The 22,625-nt window shown below is 41.4% G+C and overlaps 2 protein-coding genes across 6 annotated transcripts in view; one reads left to right on the top strand and one right to left on the bottom strand.

Moving 5' to 3' along the window:
* Positions 1 to 57: 57 nt before the first annotated feature.
* On the bottom strand, positions 58 to 6,211 carry LOC121860620 (ras-related protein RabJ-like). Its single transcript, XM_042357861.1, has 6 exons — positions 5,908 to 6,211; positions 5,234 to 5,361; positions 2,786 to 2,918; positions 2,528 to 2,683; positions 1,964 to 2,055; positions 58 to 1,188 (listed from the first exon to the last, which is right to left on the bottom strand). The coding sequence occupies exons 1-6, from the start codon at positions 5,948 to 5,950 to the stop codon at positions 1,105 to 1,107; spliced, it is 636 nt and encodes a 211-aa protein (XP_042213795.1). The 5' UTR covers positions 5,951 to 6,211; the 3' UTR covers positions 58 to 1,104.
* A 48-nt stretch (positions 6,212 to 6,259) lies between these two features.
* LOC121860617 (ubiquitin-like modifier-activating enzyme ATG7) overlaps positions 6,260 to 22,625 on the top strand; it is a 34,535-nt gene continuing 18,169 nt past the window's right edge. For 2 of the 5 annotated variants that reach the window (XM_042357846.1, XM_042357845.1), the window contains exon 1: positions 6,260 to 6,332. In XM_042357846.1, coding sequence (XP_042213780.1) covers positions 6,275 to 6,332 — 58 coding nt within the window. In that variant the 5' untranslated portion in view covers positions 6,260 to 6,274. Of the gene's footprint in view, positions 6,333 to 20,818; positions 20,840 to 21,246; positions 21,406 to 21,505; positions 21,525 to 22,625 lie in introns of those variants that run through there. The other 3 variants (XM_042357849.1, XM_042357847.1, XM_042357848.1) reach the window with 3 other exon arrangements.

Raw genomic sequence — 22,625 nt, 5'->3', positions numbered from 1 at the left:
TTCAAGTGAACAAACTAGTCATGCATAATGAGCAGGAAATAAAATGAAAATATAGTAATAGTTAAAATATCTGTTTATTTATTGTTGAGTAATTACTAGAAAGATAAAGTAAATAAAAAGAGTGAGTAACACAGTAGGTTTACTGCACAGTACGAGGAAGATGACCACTTTTTCCCATAACTGGCAACTTGTGCAGCTGAGGCGGCCTCTCTCACATGTTTACAGTGCATATCAGTGCTATGTGTTCTGAGACCACAAGACCACAAATTCAGAAAACTGTTGGAGTAAAATTTTATGCAGTGAGGATTGTTAACTCTTGGAACAATCTGCCAGAGAGCATTGTGATGGCACCGAGTATAAACTCATTCAAAACCAGACTTGACCAACACTGGTGCAGGTACAGATACATTCAGGAGCCAGTACTTGCCAACATTGCATAACAGAGACGTGACCGACCGCCCAAGTGGCTAACAAGCCAATCAGTAGTGAAGAATATAAAATAAAGTACAGTAAGTCATACATAATATTTGACTATTTTGCCATATTGTCAGTGTACTGTACTGTACTGTGAAGGAGATATGAGGCATCTTGTATTAGTGAATTAAGATTTCATACTTGGAAAGGCAATACTGTATTCATATACAGTATCACCTGCACACATTCAAATATAAATTGCATGGAAGAATAACATCAACCTATTTACCTGTTTAGCTAATGGCCACCCACTAGAGATGGCCATGCCAAGGGAAGGAGGCCAGTGGCCTGTCAAGGGTTATTTTGAAGCCCTGTATTGTTCTTGATTCCACAGCTTAGGCTGTTCCATAGGTCTACCAGCCTCTGTGTGAAAAATTATTTCCTTATATTCGTTCTGCAAGATAACTTGGCGAGCTTATAGTTATGTCCTCTCGTGTTGGTGGTGTTTGACATCACAAAGAAATGTGATTTCTGAAATTTACTGCCTGACAGTGATATCAGTACCACTGGCCTCTTTTGTTATTATCTTAACCTACTTTAAGTACTATTTATTCTATTTTCTGTCAAAGAAAGGTTTACTTATCCACTATTTTTGGTTCTGTGTTCAGCTGTTCTTCCAGGCCCATCAAGTCAGCAACACTTGTTTCTCTCCTCCAGCACAGGTATCTCACTTAACTTCACATTTGATGTGTTTTCATTCCTTTGATTTTTGCCCTGTAAATAAAGTAGTAACAAAAATTAGTAACTAATATACATATCATAATGGTGCTGAAGAATGAAGATACAGTATTTCTTTAAAAATCCCATGTATTATGTGTACAGCAAACCCCTGATTTCTCTGGCGGTTATGTTTTCATAAATACTTCACTGAAATCACTAAGCAAAAGCTACAATACAGGTATGGGACCATTTATCTGACATGCCCAGGAACCGGGGGTTGTCACATAAGGGTTTTTCTGGAATATGGAGCACCAGGTCTAAAATACAATAAATGCACAATAAAACATCTGTAACCAGCTGTGAAGACTTCAGATCACTAGATTCACCCCTAAAAGTAGCTTTAACTGCACATTGTAACATTAAAACTTAGACTTATAGGAATATGAACAGCAATAATGAAAGGATATACCTGTACTTTAAATAATAATGAAAGCATAAAAGAAAAAAGAAAAAGAAAAGGAGCAAAATTTATATTGTACTGAATAAATTTGTCTAGTGTTTGCCATAGTTAAGGGGTTAAATCCTAATTTTCCTTAACAAGTTAGTGTCAGACCCCTGGCCCTATCCTTAATTCTTGAAGTACATTTTATATTAATTCTTCCTTAATCATGACTTGACTTATCTGTCAAGTTTCTCAAAATTTAATGACTCATTTTTTCCACTTACTGTATTAAGAAGAATAACCCTTCATCATATAGCTAACTAAGAAAAACCCTATCATCAGTAACAGAGAAGGTTCAAGGAAAAAACATTTTAAGAACCCACTTACATCTGGTGAATATACTCTAAGGCTGGAGTTTTCTTCCTTGTCTGCTCGTTTGAACATTTCAACGGCCACTATATTGAACATCTCCTGAACACCTGAGGGAGAAACACCTGGGGATGTGATATGGTTCAGAAGAAATGTTGCTCATTACCAGCACTGTATTTATAAATAACATGAATTTTAACTTCCTTTTCTTGTGTCTAAGATACAGTACTCTATAGTATTTCCCACAAAGTTGAATTCAATTCACCTAACCTCAAGCTTGCTTAGGGAACCACTGTATCATTTTCCCTTTTTATCTTTGACTGAAAAAGTATCAATACTGTATTCCTTTTCTAACTCTCTTTGGAGATGGTGCTAGTTTTCAGAAAATATTAAACCAATTACTTTTAGACAACAGTAACTATAAATTTCTTATAAGAATAATTTCAACATTTTTACATCATCGCCTTCATCACTGTTTTACGGTAATTTTTCAGGCTTATATGGGTTAGCCACAAAAATCCACTCAGACATTTATATAAAAAATATTCACATACCGTAATACTTAAAAAAAATAAAACTTGCCTGTATTATCAAGGGCAGAAGTTTCAAGAAATGTAGCTCCTATGGAGTCGGCATAATCCTGGGCAGTGGCATTTTTTACGACCCGATCATCAACCAGATCCTGCTTATTACCCACAAGCACCAGCATCAACCCCTCTCCCACACGACTTTTTAACTCTGCCAAGCAAAAAAGAATCAGTTGCTATAGAATATTAAAAAACAAAATAAATTACCCTGTAATTTATTCAGTACTTAAGGAAGCCCCTGTTACCAACTTACCACTAACCCAGGATTGAATATCAGTAAAGGTGACATAGTTAGACAGATCAAAGATCAAGAGAGCAGCATTAGCTCCTCGGTAGTACATAGGTGCCATGGAACGGAACCTCTCCTGACCTGCTGTGTCCCAAACCTGTAAAGATGCAATAGTGTCAGTAAATTTGAATTGTTTATTGAATAATCTGCTCGGTCTAAATTGTCATGTTAGAACACAACAAACACTGATTAATACAAGCAGCAATGTATATCAGGGAGGGGGACTGTAGCCTCCCATGTAGCATATAGGAGGAACTATTACCATTTTCCCAGACTTCTGTGAAACATCCTGAAAGACCTAACATCCCTAGAAAGGTGCAACACAGACCGACTAAGGTGATTCCAGAACTTTCATCTAGTTTATTCAAGTAAACTGAGGGCCTTAGGACTAACAACCCTTCAGACAAGGCACAATAGGGCAGATCTCATTGAAACATTCAAAATGTTGAAAGGGATGGAAAATGTGAGCCTGGACCATTTCTTTGTGATGTCAAACACCACCAACACGAGAGGACATACTATAAGCTCGCCATTATCATGCAGAACGAAGATAAGGAAATACTTTTTCAAACAGAGGCTAGTAGACCTATGGAACAGCCTAAGCTGTGGAAGCAAGTACAGTACTGGGCTTCAAAATAACCCTTGACAATTTATCAAGACCAATGGAGAGATCCTACACAGGCCACTGGCCTCCTTCACTTGGCATGGCCACCTCTAGTGGGTGACCATTAGGTAAGTAATATATATATATATATATATATATATATATATATATATATATATATATATATATATATATATATATATATATATATATATATATATATATATATATATATATATATATATATATATATATGCAAGTAAATCACTGTAGGTGCGCGTGATCTAGGTATATGCTGATAACCACAAGGAAAGAAGAAAACACGAAGTTCCCAAGCGCTTTCGTGTAATTCACATCTTCAGGGGTGAGTACAGACTAGAGAGAGTAATACAAATCAAGGTGTATATATACAGAGGAGGGTGAGACCAGGTCCACAATGGTCAGGTATTAGGTAATGACCCTACTAATCTTTAAATAGCACACAACGGTTGGTGGTCAGGTCAGATGGTCAAGTGACCCGGCCTTCTCACCTGATCACAAATCTTCTTAATTACAAAATTGTCCAGCTTGTACATGCCGTTACTCAAATTCATGTTGAATGCTTCGGTATGTTTAATAAGACTAGATTCTATGATGTTCCTACTGTCAATTGACTTACATGGTAATATTGAGGAGGCATTATCCCAGTCAATGCAATGCGTGTTATCCCTCAAATGAACAAACAGAGCATTGGATTCCTGGCCTGTCCTAACACTGTATTTGTGTTGTTTAATTCTAGTTGCAAGATCTTTACCTGTCTGGCCTAAGTAAAACATATTACATTCCTTGCAAGGAACTTTATAAATGCAACCAATTGTGTTGTTGGGGGAGTTCTTGATTAACATTTGTTTCACAGTGCATGAGTTTTTAAATGTCACATTGACGTTCCAGGTTTTTAGCTGTGCAGGAATGTGTGAGAAATTTTTGTGAAATGGTAATATTAAGATATTCTTATGGTCATGGGTGGGCTTGGGGTCAGTTCTATAAAAAGTTTTCTTAGTAATGTTTAAGCATTTGTCTATGAAAGATCTAGGGTATTTAAGGTTTGAGCCAATATTATATATATATTTGTATTCCTCATCGATGAATTCCGGACTGCAAATTCTCAAGGCACGTAAAAACATTGTTGAAAATACTGACTGTTTGACTTTATTATGGTGGGCAGAATAATAATGAATGTATGAACACACATTAGTTGGTTTTCTATAAATACTGAACTTAAAAGTGTTACCTATTCTGTGTATCAGACAGTCTAGGAATGGCAATTTACAGTCTTGCTCTAATTCCACAGTGAATTTGATCGAGGGGGCTAAGTTGTTAAGTTGTGGTAGGAAAGCTTTTAGGTCCTAGCAGGGCCAGCCCTATCATTTTGGGGTCCAGGGGGAAATTTTTTAAATGGACCCATCGTGACTAAGCCAAGGAAGTCCTAATTATGTAATCTCTTCTCTCTTCCTCAAGAACCTCTTTCACACCATAGCTTTGCTTATTGTATGATACCAACAGATCAAGGATCAGTTGTGAGATAAATTGACGAATGTTCATTTTGACCTCACTATCACGTCTCAGTCAGGGGAGGCGAGGGGATGTCAGGCCTGTAAGACCTTGTCGGTCTCTTTGATGATGGCATACTTTTATCCTCAAGTTGACAAGTGTTGCCCTCCCCCTATCGGACACCCCCTGAGAAATTTCTGAATCATCCGCTAACTAAGGATGGAGGCAGTTGTAATTCCCATCTTCCTCTTCCACTGGACATGTTGCTGAGCTCATACCTGCATCTTGACTTTGGTTCCTTCTAGAAGTATATCCACGTTGCTGAAAGAGGCACCGATGGTAGAGCTGCTTTTCCTGTGGAAAGACTTGGTTTCGTAGCGGGTCACCAGTGAAGTCTTGCCCACTCCTGCACCAAAATCATATCACTGTATTAGCTGTTATACCTCAGTAGGCCATTGTAAATAATATCCAAATAAAATAAACTTGCCTTCTATACTAACTAAGAACAGGTTTGCTCGTCTTTGTTCCGCCATAAGTGTCGTAGATGAAAATCGTCTTGTTTTTGTCTGAACTTATCATTAGCAACAAAAAAACAATATCGAAATATGTCCTCTACTCGAACTTGACCCCTTGATTTAAAGCTCCGTCGATGTTGTGTCAGTCATCTTGGTATGTCCTCGAAGCTGATTTTCTCGCATAACTTCACGAATAAGAATTTTTGTCGTCAGAGGAGCCCAACTACTGGTTAAGTCAAGAAGGTTATTAGTTAAGGGTGAAGAAATCGGGGATGTCAGAGTGGTAAAGATAAGCAAAACGGACACCTCGGGTAAAACATGGACGGAATGATGCCTCAGTTACAGCTCCGTCAACAGAGAGCTATACCCTGGTGTCTGCTGCCGTAACCTTTGTCTATGTTTATAAATACAGGGGATATGACAAAAATCTTCCTCACCTTGGGACCCCAGGACCACCACCTTCACTGCAATTGTCTTCATCGCTCTGGTTCACTAGATCACCTTTTGTTCTTAAGTTTACAGTCGTATACTGTACCAAGAGTTACTGCGATCTTTATGTCTTCCAACACATGATCTCTGTTTTCTGGCAACTTCTATTATATTAACACAGACATTTTACGACAGCCTGGGTAATAAAAAAGATGAAGCCAACGAATACCCAATGTAAACTATAGATCCTTGAATTAGTGCTAGTCGGGATTGGGTTATCACACCCACCGTGTTGGCAGCGTTGACTACAAGTGGCCTCATCGAGGCTCAAGCCGCTTGACTCTCTTACCACCTGTTACTTGCTGTTACCAACTAATGTTTTTGTATGTCACTGCACGCCTACGCCCAGCATCCATTGCATCCATTCACAAAGGTAACTTGCCCATGGTACATAATTTAAATATGAAAGTGATGATAATTATAGAGCTTATTGTCTGGATGTGATGGTGGGAGTCACCACCTAACAAAAGGAACTGTTCAAGTGGTACCAGTAAGATTACTCAGTATAGTAGTGATAGTACTGTAGTGAATACAGTATGTTTATCTCACCTTAGTAAAGCGTGCCTTAGTTATATAAATACCGCACTTATACATCCTTACATTTCTTTAAGAATTCACATTACGTAACATTAGAACTTTGACGTGTACGACTGTTTATATGCATAAGTTGGACTACTTAAAGTTGACGATAACATTATTAAACAACTATTTTTCTGATCTCGGGTTTCAGCTCTCTGGGACATTGTACTTCGTATGTGAGTCAGATCAGATTCCTGCGATTAAGTAACATATGACATACTCACAGTGAATGCTATAAGCGATACTATACCGCTCTACACAGGAATAATTATGGCTAACTCAGCAGAGAGCGATAAGACGATAAGATAATTTGGGTATCTAACAACTCAACGAGTGGGTGCAATACCCTGAGGGCACAGAGACAGAAAACGCGAGTTGGGTGAGGAGGGTGACTCATATATTTAATTTTATTCATTAATTTTACTTTTACTTTTATCCTCTTCACCACTGATCGGCTCGTTAGCCGCTTGGACGATCTGTCACGTCTCTGTTACGCACTGTTGGCAAGTACTGGGCATGCACCGGCTCCTGAATGTACCTGAACCCTCTCCAGTGTTGGTCAAGTCTTGTCTTGAAAGAGCTCACACTCGGTGCCGTCACAACTCTTTCTGGCAGATTGTTTCAAGAGTTCACAGCTCTGACTCCGAAAAAAGTTTGCCCTCACAGTTTTCGGGACTTGCGGCTTCTTCAATTTTGAGCTGTGACCCCTTGTGGGGCGAGCGTCTGCCAGCTCCAAGTAAGGACACTCGACTGAGTAGGGCCCCTTGAGATGCTTTATACACCTCAATTAGTTCGCCCCTTGCCCGTCTGTATTATAAGCTAGACAAGTTCAGGCGCTCCAATCTATCAGGGTAGTTGAGGTGCCAAAGTGCAGGCACCAGTCTGGTGGCCCTCCTTTCAACATTTTCAATCAACTGACAGTCCCTACTGTATAGTATATCTCGGGGACCAGACGGGGTGACAGCACTCCAGATGGGGAAGCACTTCACTCTTGAAGATCGTTACGAGGGACGGACCGTCTAGAATCTAGATATCTGAACGACCTTCTTATAAGACCTAAAGGCATATTTATTCTCCCACTGAGAGTTGAAAACCCAAGGGGTAAAAGATATAGATTGACTTTCTTTACGACCCACGAGTGTCTGTGTACCCACTTCCCTGCAGACGTAAACCCCGTTTATCTTAGCCTTTAGTTTTATGGAATTTCTTGAAGATTTTGAATAATTACAAGATTACCAGAAAGCCATTATGAAGGAACTAGTTCAATGGATGACAAAATTTTATTTCTCCATCAAACAATTGTAAGTTGGAAAATAAGTTACACAATTGAGTAGTGTTTTAACTCTTTATCTTATACAGCTTAAGATTAAAAGTGACACAACTGAGTCCTAACACTGTGAACGAAGGTTTATGGAAAATATTCATAGTAAAATGACCGTTACATTCTGAGAACAGTGCTAAGGAATGCTGTGTGATTCTTACTCTGCTTCACAAGGGGAATTTAATCTAGTGTTTGAAAGTTTAGAATTGACACACTGTAAAAGAGGTTGGGTGGGCTCGAGGCTGTCATCCCATAGTGTTGTCTGACTACCCCGGCCACCAGCTGATCCACAAATTGTATACATTAATTATGGTAACTATTACAGTATGGTACAACAATCAGTAAGTACAAGGTACGTTAGTTGAGGTAATTAGTACAGTACAGTACAGTATTGGTGTAGTACATAAGTACACTTGTGGGGTTGGAGATGTAGACAGCGTCTTCACTCAAGGAAGTTATGGAGGAGGACCTTGATATTCCTGAGCTTGACCTCCATCTGCGGGTATCCTGTCTCCAGCTGAGTAACGACGCCCGTATAGGCGTGGGCGCGCGTAACCAGTCTCGTTTTGAGGGCGTACTGGGCGTCTTCCCTAGGTGCCGAGAGTGTCTTATACTGATCGTCTCGTAGCGCCGTCAAGTGCCGCAGCCTCGCCCGGCTCTCCTGTAACCGCAGCTGCTCCTGTAAGAGATCAGGGTTGTGTGAAGATGTGTGACACAGACCAGAGTTGGACAATACAATTGTGTGAGAGAGAGAGAGAGAGAGAGAGAGAGAGAGAGTTGTCCCACCTCCTGCTTCTTGACGAGCCGTTCCTCCAGGTGGGTGGCAGCCTCCTGCAGCAGGCGGACATTCTGGGCGTAGAGCCTCTCCTTACGCTGCCCCTCCTCCTCTAGGCGCTCTCGCTCCTCCCTCGCCGCCTCCGTCGCATCCTCTAGCTCACTCAGCCTCTACATGTACACAAGTTATAACAGTTATAACAACATGTACTCTACTACTCTTGGTTGTGAGGGGGTAACACTGGGTCTCTGGTAACAACACGTAACAGTGAGATTGTGACGCAGTACAAAAAGTCCAGTCTAGTCAGTACTCATGTTTAATACTCTGCACTGTACTGTGTGTATAATGACTTGATATAGCTCAAATTAACCAACACTCAGGCACCATAGTTACTGTACTTCCTAACAGTAAGCTTTACCAGATGAAAAATGGAAGTGTAAACACGACTCGGATATAACTTCAACAAGCAACTTATTGTATGATCGAGGTTCTGGATTTTTACTTTGTTCCTATAGTCCATGAGTTAAACTTCTCCCCCTCCCCCCACTTTATCTCCTCCGCCCCCCACCCCCAACATTACCCCCATCGGAAACATCCCATCTCCTCCACCCACAGCAAATTATATCAACACTAAGATGGAGAGACAGTGACGACGTATATCTCACTCTTTTAATTTTGGCAATCTTCCTCTTGAGGATGTCTTCATGCATCAGCCTGGTGGCCTTAGCTGAGTTAGGGTCACGGCGCAATTTCTGCACCGTGGCCAGCGTGCGGGTCTTGAGGGAACCTTCCACACTCACGCTCTGTTCCAGCTGACCTGATAATTCCCTCTGTGTCGCCTCTAGTGTGCGCCAGCGACCCTACACGTAGAGAGAGAGAGAGAGAGAGAGAGAGAGAGAGAGATGATCCACATGTTACTGGACGATTTTAACACGTACAACTATGTATTCCACTTTGATGTCATTCGTATGGGCTGATACATAATGAAGATGTCATGAGGTTGGGAGTTTGTTTTTATAATGTACAGCAAATTATACCTAGTCTGTGTTTGTTGCTGAGTGAACCACTCGTAAGAGTCAGCACCTGGTCTGTATTTCTCAAGCATTTGCAAGTGTGCTTATTTCTGATTGTGTTTTTATGCGCCTCACCTGCATGCGGTTGATCTCCGTCCTCATGAAGTGAAGGTCCCCCTCGACCCCGGTCTCCTTAGTGAGGGAGTCCTTGGCGTCACGCAGCTCCACCAGGCTCCTCTCCCAGCGGGTCCTCTCCTGCGTGGTTCCCAACAGTTCTCCCTCTATCTTGTCCTTTTTTTCTCGTTGTCTATCTAGCTCCCTCTCCTTTCTCTCCTCCTCCTGCTCCAGCTCCTGAAGAAGTAGCGGAAGTAGGGTTGGTGTGTGGAGTCAGACGCTACAACATGTCTCGGGAGATTCAATAGTCTACACCCTCCTTAGGTCTACTGACAACCTTCAAACGTCAGTATTACCTTGGCCAGGATATAGACATTCAGTTGGCTAAGTTGTTTATTTTCCTCCCTCACTGGAGATGCGAGAATCCATTTGATGATTTCACATGAGATCCAAGTGCAGAGATAACAGGTAAAATGGCGCGCGGTTGTTATTGTACTGAGACGCTGCCATAAAGAGAAACGGAATGGAGAGTAAAGGATGAAGAGAAGAACGATGATAACTGGTTTGTGCACTTAAGAGTCTATGATAATAACGTGGACAGAAGTCAGGAAAGTGTGGTAATGTGCTGTTGAAGGTTGGTGATACTAATGAGTGGAGGAATATAATTTAATAAGCCTTTCCTCAGCCCCGGGGGGAGTTGGGTGTTATGGGTCATATAAAAAGTGTGATTAGTGTTTACGGGAACAACTACAACATCACGACTCGACTACCCAGAGTGACATGAGTGGATTAACTCTCCACGAGCTGGACGTCAAGATCACCTGGAGGCTGGCGAGGAGCTGTGTCTCTGAGGCATGAGCATCACGCGAGGTGGCTTCCCTTTCTTGATTCTCCAGGTGGAGTCTGGCATCCAACGTGGCCACAGCTCTGTGTAGCCGCTCCTGCCGTACATGAGCTTCCTTCAGGGCTCCACGTTCACGCTCTACCTCACCCTCCAGCCGCGCCTGCCGCCCCCGCAGTACATTCAACTCTGTCCACAACCAACGAATTCAGTGAGCTTTCATCCATCAATGGTGCAGAAGGTGTGTTGGGTCACGGGCACACTACCAGCATGTATGACGGATTCAAACCTTGATGCCAATTCCTTGAAAGAGGTTTGGGAGGGAGGAGGTGTTTTTAATTCTTTAGTGCATTGGTTTTGGAGATGTTAAGTGCAGGAAAAACAAAAGTATGACAACTTAACACACGCACAAACTGACTGAACTGATGTGTCGAAGGAAAATGTTGTTATGGCTTAATGCTGTGAGACAAAACTGGTCATGGTTTAGATACAATTATTTCTTATTTACTTAAGATATAATATAACACTTATATGAAAAGGAAAAGTAATCAGAGACGTGACCGATCGCCCAAGCGGCTAACGAGCCGATCAGTGGCGTAGAGGATAAAAACGAAAAACAAAAACAAGGAACACTGTCAACGTTATGTTCAGCTGTGTCGCCAAAATCACTTCCAGATCATTAAAGTAAGAACCTTTTGTAAAGCTGTTTACTTCATATACGAGAAAGATTTGCTTAAATTAAGTGTTGTTAATGACGAGAGAGAGAGAGAGACCTTGCTGAAGTCTGGTGGTATTGTTAGTGAGGGTGTCCCTGGCTTCTCTGGCCTCCAGTAGGTGGCGCTGCACGGTGAGGGCCTTCTCCTCCAGCGCCTTCCTCTCTCTCTCTCGGTCCTCCAGTAGGATTCGCAAGCGACGCTCTTCCCTTTCTGCTGGGGGAGCCTCACTCCCCTGAAAATTGTAATAAATTTATATAAGAATCAATTGGTAAATTTATTGAACTGAATGTTTTAATTTTTATTGTGGGCGTCTCACACCCTTGAAAGTGCGTTCAAAATTAGTTCAAATTAAGAGTACATTAGTTAAGTTACTAAATGTTTTCATGTGACTTCTTTATATTGTTTCACTTTATTCGTCCCACTTGTCACTGATATTCTAAATAAAATTTTTATTCCTGTTAATTTTAGTGTTTTACAGCACAATGGTGAATATACGGTACTTAATAATAACTTGGCATTTATTATACAGAGGAAGGTGTGGCAGCTGAGAGACTCACCCCGGCTAAGTCGAGCACCTTGGTCAGCTCTTTGTTGAGGCGGTCGACGGTACACTGGTTGGCGCTGATCCTCTCTTGCCCCTTCCTCAGCTCTCTCTCGTACCTGACAGACACACACACACACTCAACACTCACTCTTCTTTCCTTCACTTATATTTTACTGCACATTTAAGTACATTGAGAGTACAGAAAGTAAAGCTTACTTTAATTTACTTTTGTACAAACTTTAGTAGATAATTTGGGAAAACAGAGAGGAAATTAAATGTAAGTTAATGTATGTAATAGGTAATAGCGTATTTTGGTCACAGTGAGTGGAGTAAATATTCCTATGCAATAATAAACAAAAGATAGTTATTGGATACAAGTCGTTACATTCGTCATTTTCGGAAAAAAAGAACAATACTTTAGTTTTCTGTAACGACAGCGAGCAGTTGATGACGTACTGTACAGTAGCTGCCTGCATGACGTGAAGGACGTGACCAGTTCATGCTAATTGTGTCACGTCTGACCAGGTTGATGTGGAGCTCTTAGTACTCACGAAATGCCCTGCAGCTGGAGACAACCCTGTCCATGCCCAAGTACAGCTGGAGACAACCCTGTCCATGCCCAAGTACAGCTGGAGACAACCCTGTCCATGCCCAAGTACAGCTGGAGACAACCCTGTCCATGCCCAAGTACAGCTGGAGACAACCCTGTCCATGCCCAAGTACAGCTGGAGACAACCCTGTCCATGCCCAAGTACAGCTGGAGACGTTAATGGGCAGTTGATGATGCACCGGTCCAGTTCGACGTAACTTAATATTCTGATAATTATACAGTGACTTACTTGACCACGTCGGCGTTGAGGTGGTCGACAAGGGTGTTGAGGGAGTCCCTGGAGGTGGTGTGGGTGAGCACGGCGGCGCGGCCGTCTGAGGCTCTGAGGGCTGCGTCAGCGGCACTTCTCTCACGCTCCACCAGCTCGTCCTCCTGCAACACGTCACCGTCAAGTTTCTTCTGCTGGGTTTGTCTTTATATTTTATTTCTTAGTTTCAGCAGCCGTGTGTCCAGCAACAAGAGATTCACTCACCAGCTTGCGGCACTTTGCTCTGGTCTCAGCGACCCTCTTCCGCAGGTTCTGGGTAGCCCTGGAGGCTGCCGTGTGTTCACCCACTTTGTCTAGGGCGTGGTCCTCCAGCCGGCGGTGCCGCTCAGTCGCTACCTGTACCCGCCCATACAGGTGCTCGAGCGCCTGCGCTTCGTCTGCAGCTTCCTGTAGACACAACATATAATTTCAGACAATTTTAAAGATTTCATTTAAAAGCAAGATTATGAGGACTGTACTGAAACAAGCTGAGGTTCAGTACCACAGTATTTAGCTCTTCCTGCAGGACGTGACATTACTCTCGTTGGTTAGCGTAGTTACTACTAGCTAACTGAGCACATGTCCTGCCTTCTGCGTCGTGTTACATAACTCTTACCTTCTTCTTGGCCTGGCAACGAGCCTCCAGCTGGTCGACGACAGCAGCCAAAGCCTCGTGTCGTTCCGCCAGCTGCTGTGTCTCCTCACGAGCAGCTGCCAGGCGTTCTCTCTGCTTGGTCACATCGCGCTCCAGGGATAACAGCCTATAGCATTGAATCTTGCTGTTAGACACCTATAATAATTAAATATTAGTTGACCTTGTCAAAGGTAAACCAACTGTTATTGTCATGCAATTATTTTTTATTGTGTGGAATATTATCCCAGTTAACATACAGTAAAGCAGCACAACGTTGTTTCATGGTCGACGTTGAGTTACCGCCGGGAAGCTTCTGTTCTGTTCTATGATCAGTAAATAGTGACCCAAAAGAGCTAAAACAAAACCAATTCAGAAAGATGATGCATGGATGAAATATACTGTGGTCATACTTAGATCATAAAAGAAAGAGGTAGTAAAAGAATATTTATCAGTATGTATGAAGGAGGAAGACTCGTTAACAGAACTCACCTGCCTGAGTGTTGCTCGTGCTGCAGTTGCTCATCCTTCACCGCCTTGCGTGTGTTGTAAAGCTGCAAGCACCAGACGTGGTCATTAGAAGGTCGGGAAGATAAGAAATAGGAATCATTAAGTGAACCATGACTGAAGAACATGACGCGAGGAAGCCAAGTGTTGGCCGTGGTTGAGGCGACTGTCCATGTGTACTCTTACTAGGCTTCTATTGTAACCCTTCCCCCTCGTGTAAATAATTTACTGCAGCGAAACTTAATGATAATATTTCTCAATCAATTTTTTACAAGTGGACGTGTTGATGGCAGCAGACATGTTTCAATATTGAGCAGAAAGTGTGTCCTTACCTCTGCTCGGAGCCCTGCCTGCTGTGCCAGGAGCTGCTGCAGGTGGTGGTGGCTCTGGGCGTCCTCCTCAGACCGTCGCTGCAACATCACCACGTTGGCCTCCCACGCCCTCTTCACCCCTACGCCCTCGTGCTCTGTTGTTGTGATAGAAAATGTGGAGATGTATAAACATTATTTCACCTCGCCCTCTATATAAGGCCGGACAGGAAAACTGGGAAATATGTATGAATCTTATTTTCTGGGGTCGAGGGTTTTAGTCGTTTGTTTCCAATAGTTCATGTCGCTTAACAGAGGCGGGTAGCTCGGGTGAGGAGACAAGTCTCTCTCTCTCTCTCTCACCAAGTTGCATCAGCTCCTCGTGTTGTCGCCTGGCGCGGGCGTGGAGGGCTTGGGTAACCTCCTGTTCCTCCTGCTTCGCCGTCCGTAGCGCCGTCAGCGTGGATACCTCCCTCTCTAGGGCCGCCGTCAACCGCTCTACCAACATATCCTGGAAGCACACACACACCTGTACATATACTAGCATAGATAGACACTAAATTTGGGTGACAACGCCATATAATATTTGTCTGTGAGAACCATTTACCGATATAAATGACGGGTTAAATCTGCACATCATTTTTTGTTATATTATTCAACGATAATTAAGAGCGACAGTCTCCAGTGGTTAATGCTAATTATTTAATCATTCTTATAAAGGATATATGGAGCATCATCTTCGAGTTGATGTACTCAATAAAAGTTACGTTAGTCTATGGTTTTTCCCTAAATATAATGACACTGGTATAAATATTTCTTTCTACGTTGTGTTGGACAGATGGGGATACACCTGAAAGTTAGTTGTGCTGACAGTCATTTTATTATAGGTAGACCCTCTCTCTCACCTGGGTCATCTTGTCCTTCTCTAGGTTGGCTCTGTCCCAGGCAGTGTTGTGGAGGGCACGGGTAAGAGTAGTTACGTCCCCCTCACTCTGGGTCCTCGCCATCCTCATCGCCGCCACCTGCGCTCCCATCCGCGCCACCTCCCTCGCCACCTCCACTTCTGTGGGCATAAAAGGGAGATTCTAGGGAGGGAAATGGGCCATTAGGGAAATAATAATGCCGTGTGGAAGGAGAGTGAGGGAAGGAAATTCTAGGGAGGGAAATGGGCCTTTAGGGAATAATGACGTGTGGAAGGAGAGTGAGGGAAGGAAATTCTAGGGAGGGAAATGGGCCTTTAGGGAAATAATAATGACGTGTGGAAAGGAAGGAAATTCTAGGGAGGTAAATGAGCCTCTAGGGAAATAATAATGCCGTGTGGAAGGAGAGTGAGGGAAGGAAATTCTAGGGAGGGAAATGAGCCTCTAGGGAAAATAATAATGCCGTGGGAAGGAAATTAAAGAGGAAGCATGAGAGAAGAGTGTTAGCCAAATGGGAGGTTGAGAGGTGAAGAAGTGGGTAGGGAGGGGATGAAGGTACAATATTAAGGGAAGGGAGAATTATAGGTTTAAAAGATAATGTTGAGGAAAAGGGAGACCATAAGGGAGGATTAGCTTAGGGAAGGGAGAGGTTAGGTTATAGGTTTAAAAGATAATGTTGAGGAAAAGGGAGACCATAAGGGAGGATAGCGTAGCTTAGGTTAAGTTAGGTTAGGTTCGGTTAAGTTAAGTTAGGTTCGGTTAGGTTAGGTGAAAAGAAAGCGTAATTACTGAAAGGTAATGCTCTGACTCACCGTGCTTCCTGGCGTGGTTGAGGGCCGCCATCATCGTTCTCTCTTCCTCCCGGGCCTGCAACAGCGTCTCCTGGGCCGCCTGCGTGGTCTGCCGCGTCTTGCGTCTCTCTGCCTTTGCCTTGTCCAAGTTCACCTGTGCTCAGAGACCCTCAGTTAGTAGGCGTGTAGCAGTGTGTGTGTGTATGAGTGTGTAATATTAATAATAATAATAATAATTAACGGTTTATTGAGATAACATGGCAGACCGAAGGCTGAAAATATACAATGAACAGATATGATGTGGTGAAATCGGGGAGTGGGTCACTTGATTGACAAAGGCTTTCAATACGAAAACATAAGAAACATAGAGTCAACATATGAGAACATAAGAACATAAGAAAATAAGGAGTCTGCAATAGGCCGGTTGGCCTGTGCATTGCAGCTCCTGTCGAGAGTTACTACCACACTCTATCATCCATGAATCTATCTAGCCTCCTTTTGAAACTTTCCAGAGTTCCAGCACTTACTACAAAGTTGCTGAGCTTGTTCCACTCGTCCACCACCCTATTTGTGAACCAGTTCCTTCTTATCTCCCACCTAAACCTAAACTTATCCAACTTAAATCCGTTGCTCCGAGTCCTATCCTGCTCGGATATTATAAGAACTTTATCTATATCTCCTTTATTGATTCCTTTCACCCACTTAAATACTTCTATCATATCTCCCCGCACTCTTCATCTTTCTAGGGAATGCAAGTTTAGTTTCTTTAACCTATCTTGATATGGAAGGTTTCTAAGTCCCGGAATCATTTTCGTCATTCTTCGTTGTACCGACTCTAGTGAATTGATATCCATTCTATAATAAGGGCATCAGAACTTAACCACATAATCGAGGTGCGGCCTGACTAGCCCAAGATATAGTTGCAATAAGACCCCTGCACTCTTATTACTTACACTTCTAGATATAAAACCTAATACTCTGTTTGCCTTATTTCGAACATTAACGCACTGTTTTCTAGGCCGTAGGTCCGGGCTTACAAGTACTGTACCCCTAAGTCCCTTTCACAAGTCGACTTCTCTAGGTTGATGTTGTTAAGGCTGTATACATTGACGGTATTTGTTCTTCCAATATTAGGTACGCTGCACTTGCTGGTGTTAAATTTCATTTGCCATTTTTCTGGCCACTCCTGCAGTTTATTTAAATCCTCCTGTAGTGCATTTGCATCCTGCTCTGAATTAATATGCCGCCCTATTTTGGTATCATCCGGAAACTTACTTATGTCACTGCTGATCCCAGTATCTAGATCGTATATGTAGATTATGAACAAGAGGGGCCCAGTACTGACCCCTGTAGTAATATGAATGGTACCTCACACTAGAAACAGATGATGATGATGATAATTATGTCACTATGAAAAATGAGTATTGGAATCACGTAAAGATTAGTTAATGGAACACCTTAACTCTACCTGGGAGAGGGAAGGATAAGTTAGGTTAGGTTAGGTTAAGTGAGGTTTGGTTAGGTTAATTAGGTCAGCATTAGGGCGGTTAATCTTAACGTAAAAATAAAGTGGGAGTTAATCTTGTAGAAGTAGAGGAGTGTGTACAGACCTGCGCCCTGGTGACCGCCTGCTGCACGTCGAACAGTTGAGCTCCCACCGACGTATTATCCCGCTTGAGGTCCTCCGTCTGCTGGCGCTGTAAGAGCGAGGTATATGAGCTAATGTTATACAGTACAGTACAGTACAGTACAGTTATAAAGGTCAGAAAGTAAGGTATATATAACCAGTACAGTATGGTTGAGTTATTTCTTCAACACGGGAGACTTGGTACACTATGAGTGGTGCCTTCCTGACGGACAGTACCTGTTTACTTTAGTAACATAATGATGGGTCCCGAGGCAGCAGCTTACAGGTGTCCTTCAGCTAATTATTATGATTTAGATATTTTGTTTTACTGTACTATAATAAGGTAAGAATATGTATATAAGGAGAAAATCGATTTCTTACCAGCTGTCTGAGTCGTAGCTGCAGCTGGCTCTTCTCCTCCACCAGCTGCCTACGTTTGGCCTCCTGGAAGCGATGCAGCAGCGGATGATCCGGACTCAAGGTCTTGAGCACAGCTTCCCACGACGGTCCTCCACCTGCAGCAGTACCACGCCCTAAAACAGTCACTCACTTACTGCAACCTTCTAACTACCTCGACGAATCATTAGTCACCAATGTTATAATATTTCTTGATACACTAGACAGTTTAAGTCATGATTCTTCGTTGTCCCGGTGGCAGTAAGATATTACAACAGACAAACATGTTGATGGATCTTACCAACACATAGTTACATTGTTAGAGGTTTACGGAGAGGTCATATAGTGTTGTTGACTTTGGCCGTTTATTCTTACGGTGGTTTATGCTTACCTGTGTGATTCTAGTACACACCTGTCGTATCCTCCGCTGGTGGTGGTGACGCTGGTGGTGAGACCTCCACCTCGTCCCTCTCTTCACCATCATCACTTACACCATTCTCTGCTCCATCTGCCCCGCCTTCCTCTGCGTCGTCCGGATGTTGGTTATGGTCCGATACATCTCCCATGACGGCCAACACGGCATCGTCCTCCCCAGACAGTTGCTCCATCATTTCTTCACTTATAGTTAATCACCGAAACAAGGAGTGTGTTACCTGCTATATACGGTACAGTGTATCCTCCTCGCGGTGTGTACCACATCCACACTTCACACTCAAAACGTATACTAGTGAGCGTGTATTTTGTCAGTATTTCTCCGTGTCGCTCTTACGTTTTGTTGACACCTTCACCTGTGTCGTGTACGGGGTCTGGCGCAACACTCTCCACACTATGTTACCAACGTTTAATATTTTCAACAACAGATTTATTATACCTTCCAACACGTATAAATCTTTAGCAGGTCTTCCGGGTGTTCTCTGTCTTATAGTTTCCTTGAGTTTATATATAATTTCTTCTTGCTTACGTGGTGCAGCACTACAGTACAGTACACAGATCGTTATTCTAATCACCCTGTGACCTCTTGGATAACAAGTCCTTCTTATTCCGAAAAATGTCGCGCTTCGTCCTAGCAGAGTGAGACTTTACACATATCTTAGCCACAATTCTGAAAGTTGTTCGAAAGCTTAGTTACTTAAAGAACCAGAGAGACAGATCAGTGCAAGTCGGGTGATCTCGCTCAACCATCACGTGTGCGGCAAGTAGCGTCCCCGGTTGTCTTGGCAACCACAAGCAGGTAGCGTCCCCGTTACCGTGGCAACGACAGGTAACGACACAGACCTAATACTTGTTGACAACTGATCAATGACTTTATTTTACCATGGATAGACGACGACATGATTATACGTAGGTAGTAGGCAGCTATCAAACCAGGAAGGATATTGGAAGCATAATGTATTGTCTAATTAATGGTAGACCCTGCTGCCATATGGCACCACAAAAATTTTGACCAAGTCCCAGGTTGCTGATCTGACTTTCTGCCTCATTTACACACAATTGCAGGGTCTCAATTGTTTCTCTTACTTTGACAACACAACATACATATATCATTTCTGACGATATTTTTAAAAATTTTGTATTTATTTATGGCTCTTTATTATTAGTATTTTTATTATTTATATTAAGTTTTATTATTATTATTATTATTATTATTATTATTATTATTATTATTATTATTATTATTTTATTATTATTTTATTATTATACTTTCGCCCACCAGGTCTTGATGTGGGTCATAATTTATGTAATTTATGTACATATAAATAAAAAATAAACTAAAATAATATAATAAATATATAAAATTAATAAATATTGAAGGGATAACCGTGGTAACATTATGAGGTGTTCTTATTACCACCATGCTATTCCAGATGATACTAAATGCTTCATAATACTTTCTTGAGATATATGTATAGTATATATCAGGTGCCCAAAAGAGAGCTCAGGTTCTCAACTGGGGTAAAGGCAAGTATGAACTTTTCATACTTCCCTGTTGGGCACTGTAAACGCTTCTGCGCTTCACCTTGCACAGGATGTAAGGGGGTGCCCAATAAACTAGCCCCCTCGGGGGCAAATCTGAATCTGTTCTCAACTGGCTCAGCCATGTTAATATTGTTATTATTATCCACTCTGTATCTGTTTTTTTGGCTAAATAAACTGTTTCAATTCAAGTCAATTCAATTCAATAAAATGACCTGTGCCCGGGCGGGCTAATGCCAGTAAAAAAATAAATAAATAAGTAAATAAATACAAATTAAATATACTGTTATTAACAAAATAGTATTACTGTGCTGTAGTTTATCAAACCTAAATTAACCCGAAAAAGGCTTTATTGGGTAAGATTTTTGTGTTCAGATGTAGCCTTTCTTGTTATTTTCGTTCTTGTTAAGTTTACAAGAGTTTGTCACAGCACCTCGTGAAAATGCTATCAGTTCCCATAATGTATTGATTAATTAGAGGGAACTAGTGTGTGGTATTTGAATGAATGTGGGCTGACAGTGTGTAAACTCACAATGAACCAACTGTAAGTCTCGAGCATATAAAACAAAACATTTTCTAAATTTATTGTTATGTTGGGTCATGTATTCCGATCTTCTGGTATTTCTTGAAGATCAATATATCAGGGTACACCGACTTCATCTCATAAGACTATTATTGAATATCAACTATATCTTGCAATAACTGTTTCGAACGATACTTTTTTATCATAACTTCCCTTGTTCCTAAGATGACTCCCCTAAGCAAGTCTGCTTTTTCATGTTTAAATTAATAAAATGCCAGATGAATGCATTGAAACAGCAACTCAAAAAGAAATAATGGGTATTAAAACATTCGTGACTTGAGAAGTAAAGTAAAGTTTAGTGTTACCAGCTGGGAGACTGAGCTATAAAATGAGTGGAACTCTGCTTCACTAACCGAACCCCGAACCCCTTAATTATCTATAAAGTAAGTACAGTATCGCATTTTTTTTAATAAAACGTGATTTTTCTGGTAACTCATAATACTAACATCATATATTACTTTCCATATCCACATAAGTATTTTACAAACATTTATGGGGCTTGAAATATAATTACTGGGTAAAACTGCAGTTTCGGACCATATGGCTCTCGAGTTGAGCAATGTGTGTTTCCGATGGTTCAGACAATTTTAAGACACTTTTCTATGACGTTTCCGTTGCAAAAGTCCTAAAATTATCTAACTTAGCCTCCTAACCAGGGGGCTGCGCCCCCTAGATCCCCCGGTAATTTTAGGTAATTTGCGACAGAAACATCAGAGAAGAAAAGTCTCTTAAAATTACAAATTTATCCTTTGCCGGAAAATTATTATTTTTTACTATTCTTAATTTGACCATTACATCCTGTGTTAATAAAGAGTTCAGTAATGTTATCTGGGTACTGTGTTCGGCTGCGGTAGTCTATAGCTCCATGGTGTGAATGACTGGCTATAGTAACACTTGACACCTGTGAGTCTACGTTACTTGTCCACCCGTGCTTTAAGACTTCCAAAGAGTAAGTTAAAACACATAATATAGTGGATATATTCTCTCATTACATTTATGTAGAATATTAATATAAAATACATGGTTGGCCCCAAGAGGAATGTTAGTCTGTACCTTCTATCCTGAGAGGTTAGTACTTCGTTGGCAGTGTAAGAGAATATTGGGCAAATTAGGATTTGGGTTTATATTCTGTAGTGGCTATGTACACAATTTTATATTGATTTTTATATAGGGCCAAAAAAAGTAATAGTGGAGCAGACGCCATGAAGGATGAGGGAAATAATAGGGTTAAACACTGTGAAAAACTGTTCATTTGGCACTAAAAGGTGTATCTATGTGCTTTATATGGGAAGAAAGTAATTGTTTACTGTAAATATTTTGTGCGAAAAATCTGCCACTTGGCGCATTTTGTCGTCCTCTGTCAGTTTGGTTCAGTAACTGGCCTTACCACGTCCACAAAAAGGGTAAAATTACACAATGCCAAATATGCTGGATGGGTGTTTGTGTGCTCCAGGAAGTTAGGTAAGGTTTGGTAGGTTTCTGTGGTTAGGTTAGGTTCTAGTAGGTTCTGTGCATTGTTATATCATTTTTTTATTATCATTCAAAAAATATCTGGAAAAAATGAACAAAATCAAACAACTCCTTCTGGTGTTAGCCGTCTGCTCCACCTTTACCCCAAAAATATAAAAATACTTTACCCTATAGCGTCTCCATCGGAAATTTATATTTTGAGTTATTTTTGCTTTTCGATTTCACGTAAGTGAGTAAAAGTTTGTGCGGGTACACATTGTTTACATGTTACTCAGCCAATCAGCAGAAGTGCTGATATTATATGATACTTGTGCGCATGTGCTCATTGAAAATTGATGAATGTCGATTTTTTTTTTTTACTTTTCGATTTCAGGTTTGGTTCCTTTATTTATTATTATATATTTTCTATTTACAGTCTCTCCTCGATTTAAAACGGGGTTCCGTCCCGATGACCAGGTCGTAAGTCGAATTGGTCGAAAGTCAAAAAGGCGAAAATAATACATAGAAATTCTGAAATGGGTGTCTCTTTTTCTTCTCAGCACCATGAGAACTCTCACTTTTATGCTTGCCAGCCATTTTAAAGGGAATTACAAACGAAAATTTTGTTAGTACAGTACACAGCGCGATCACTAACGTCGGTACTAGAAAATACGTAATTTGAAAAATGTTTTATACTACCACGGCAGTCATATGTCTGGG

This window comes from Homarus americanus, unplaced genomic scaffold (genome assembly GCF_018991925.1).
Source record: "Homarus americanus isolate GMGI-L3 unplaced genomic scaffold, GMGI_Hamer_2.0 scaffold11150, whole genome shotgun sequence".
Classification (NCBI taxonomy): domain Eukaryota; kingdom Metazoa; phylum Arthropoda; class Malacostraca; order Decapoda; family Nephropidae; genus Homarus; species Homarus americanus.
This window is presented reverse-complemented; position numbering and strand designations above follow the sequence as displayed.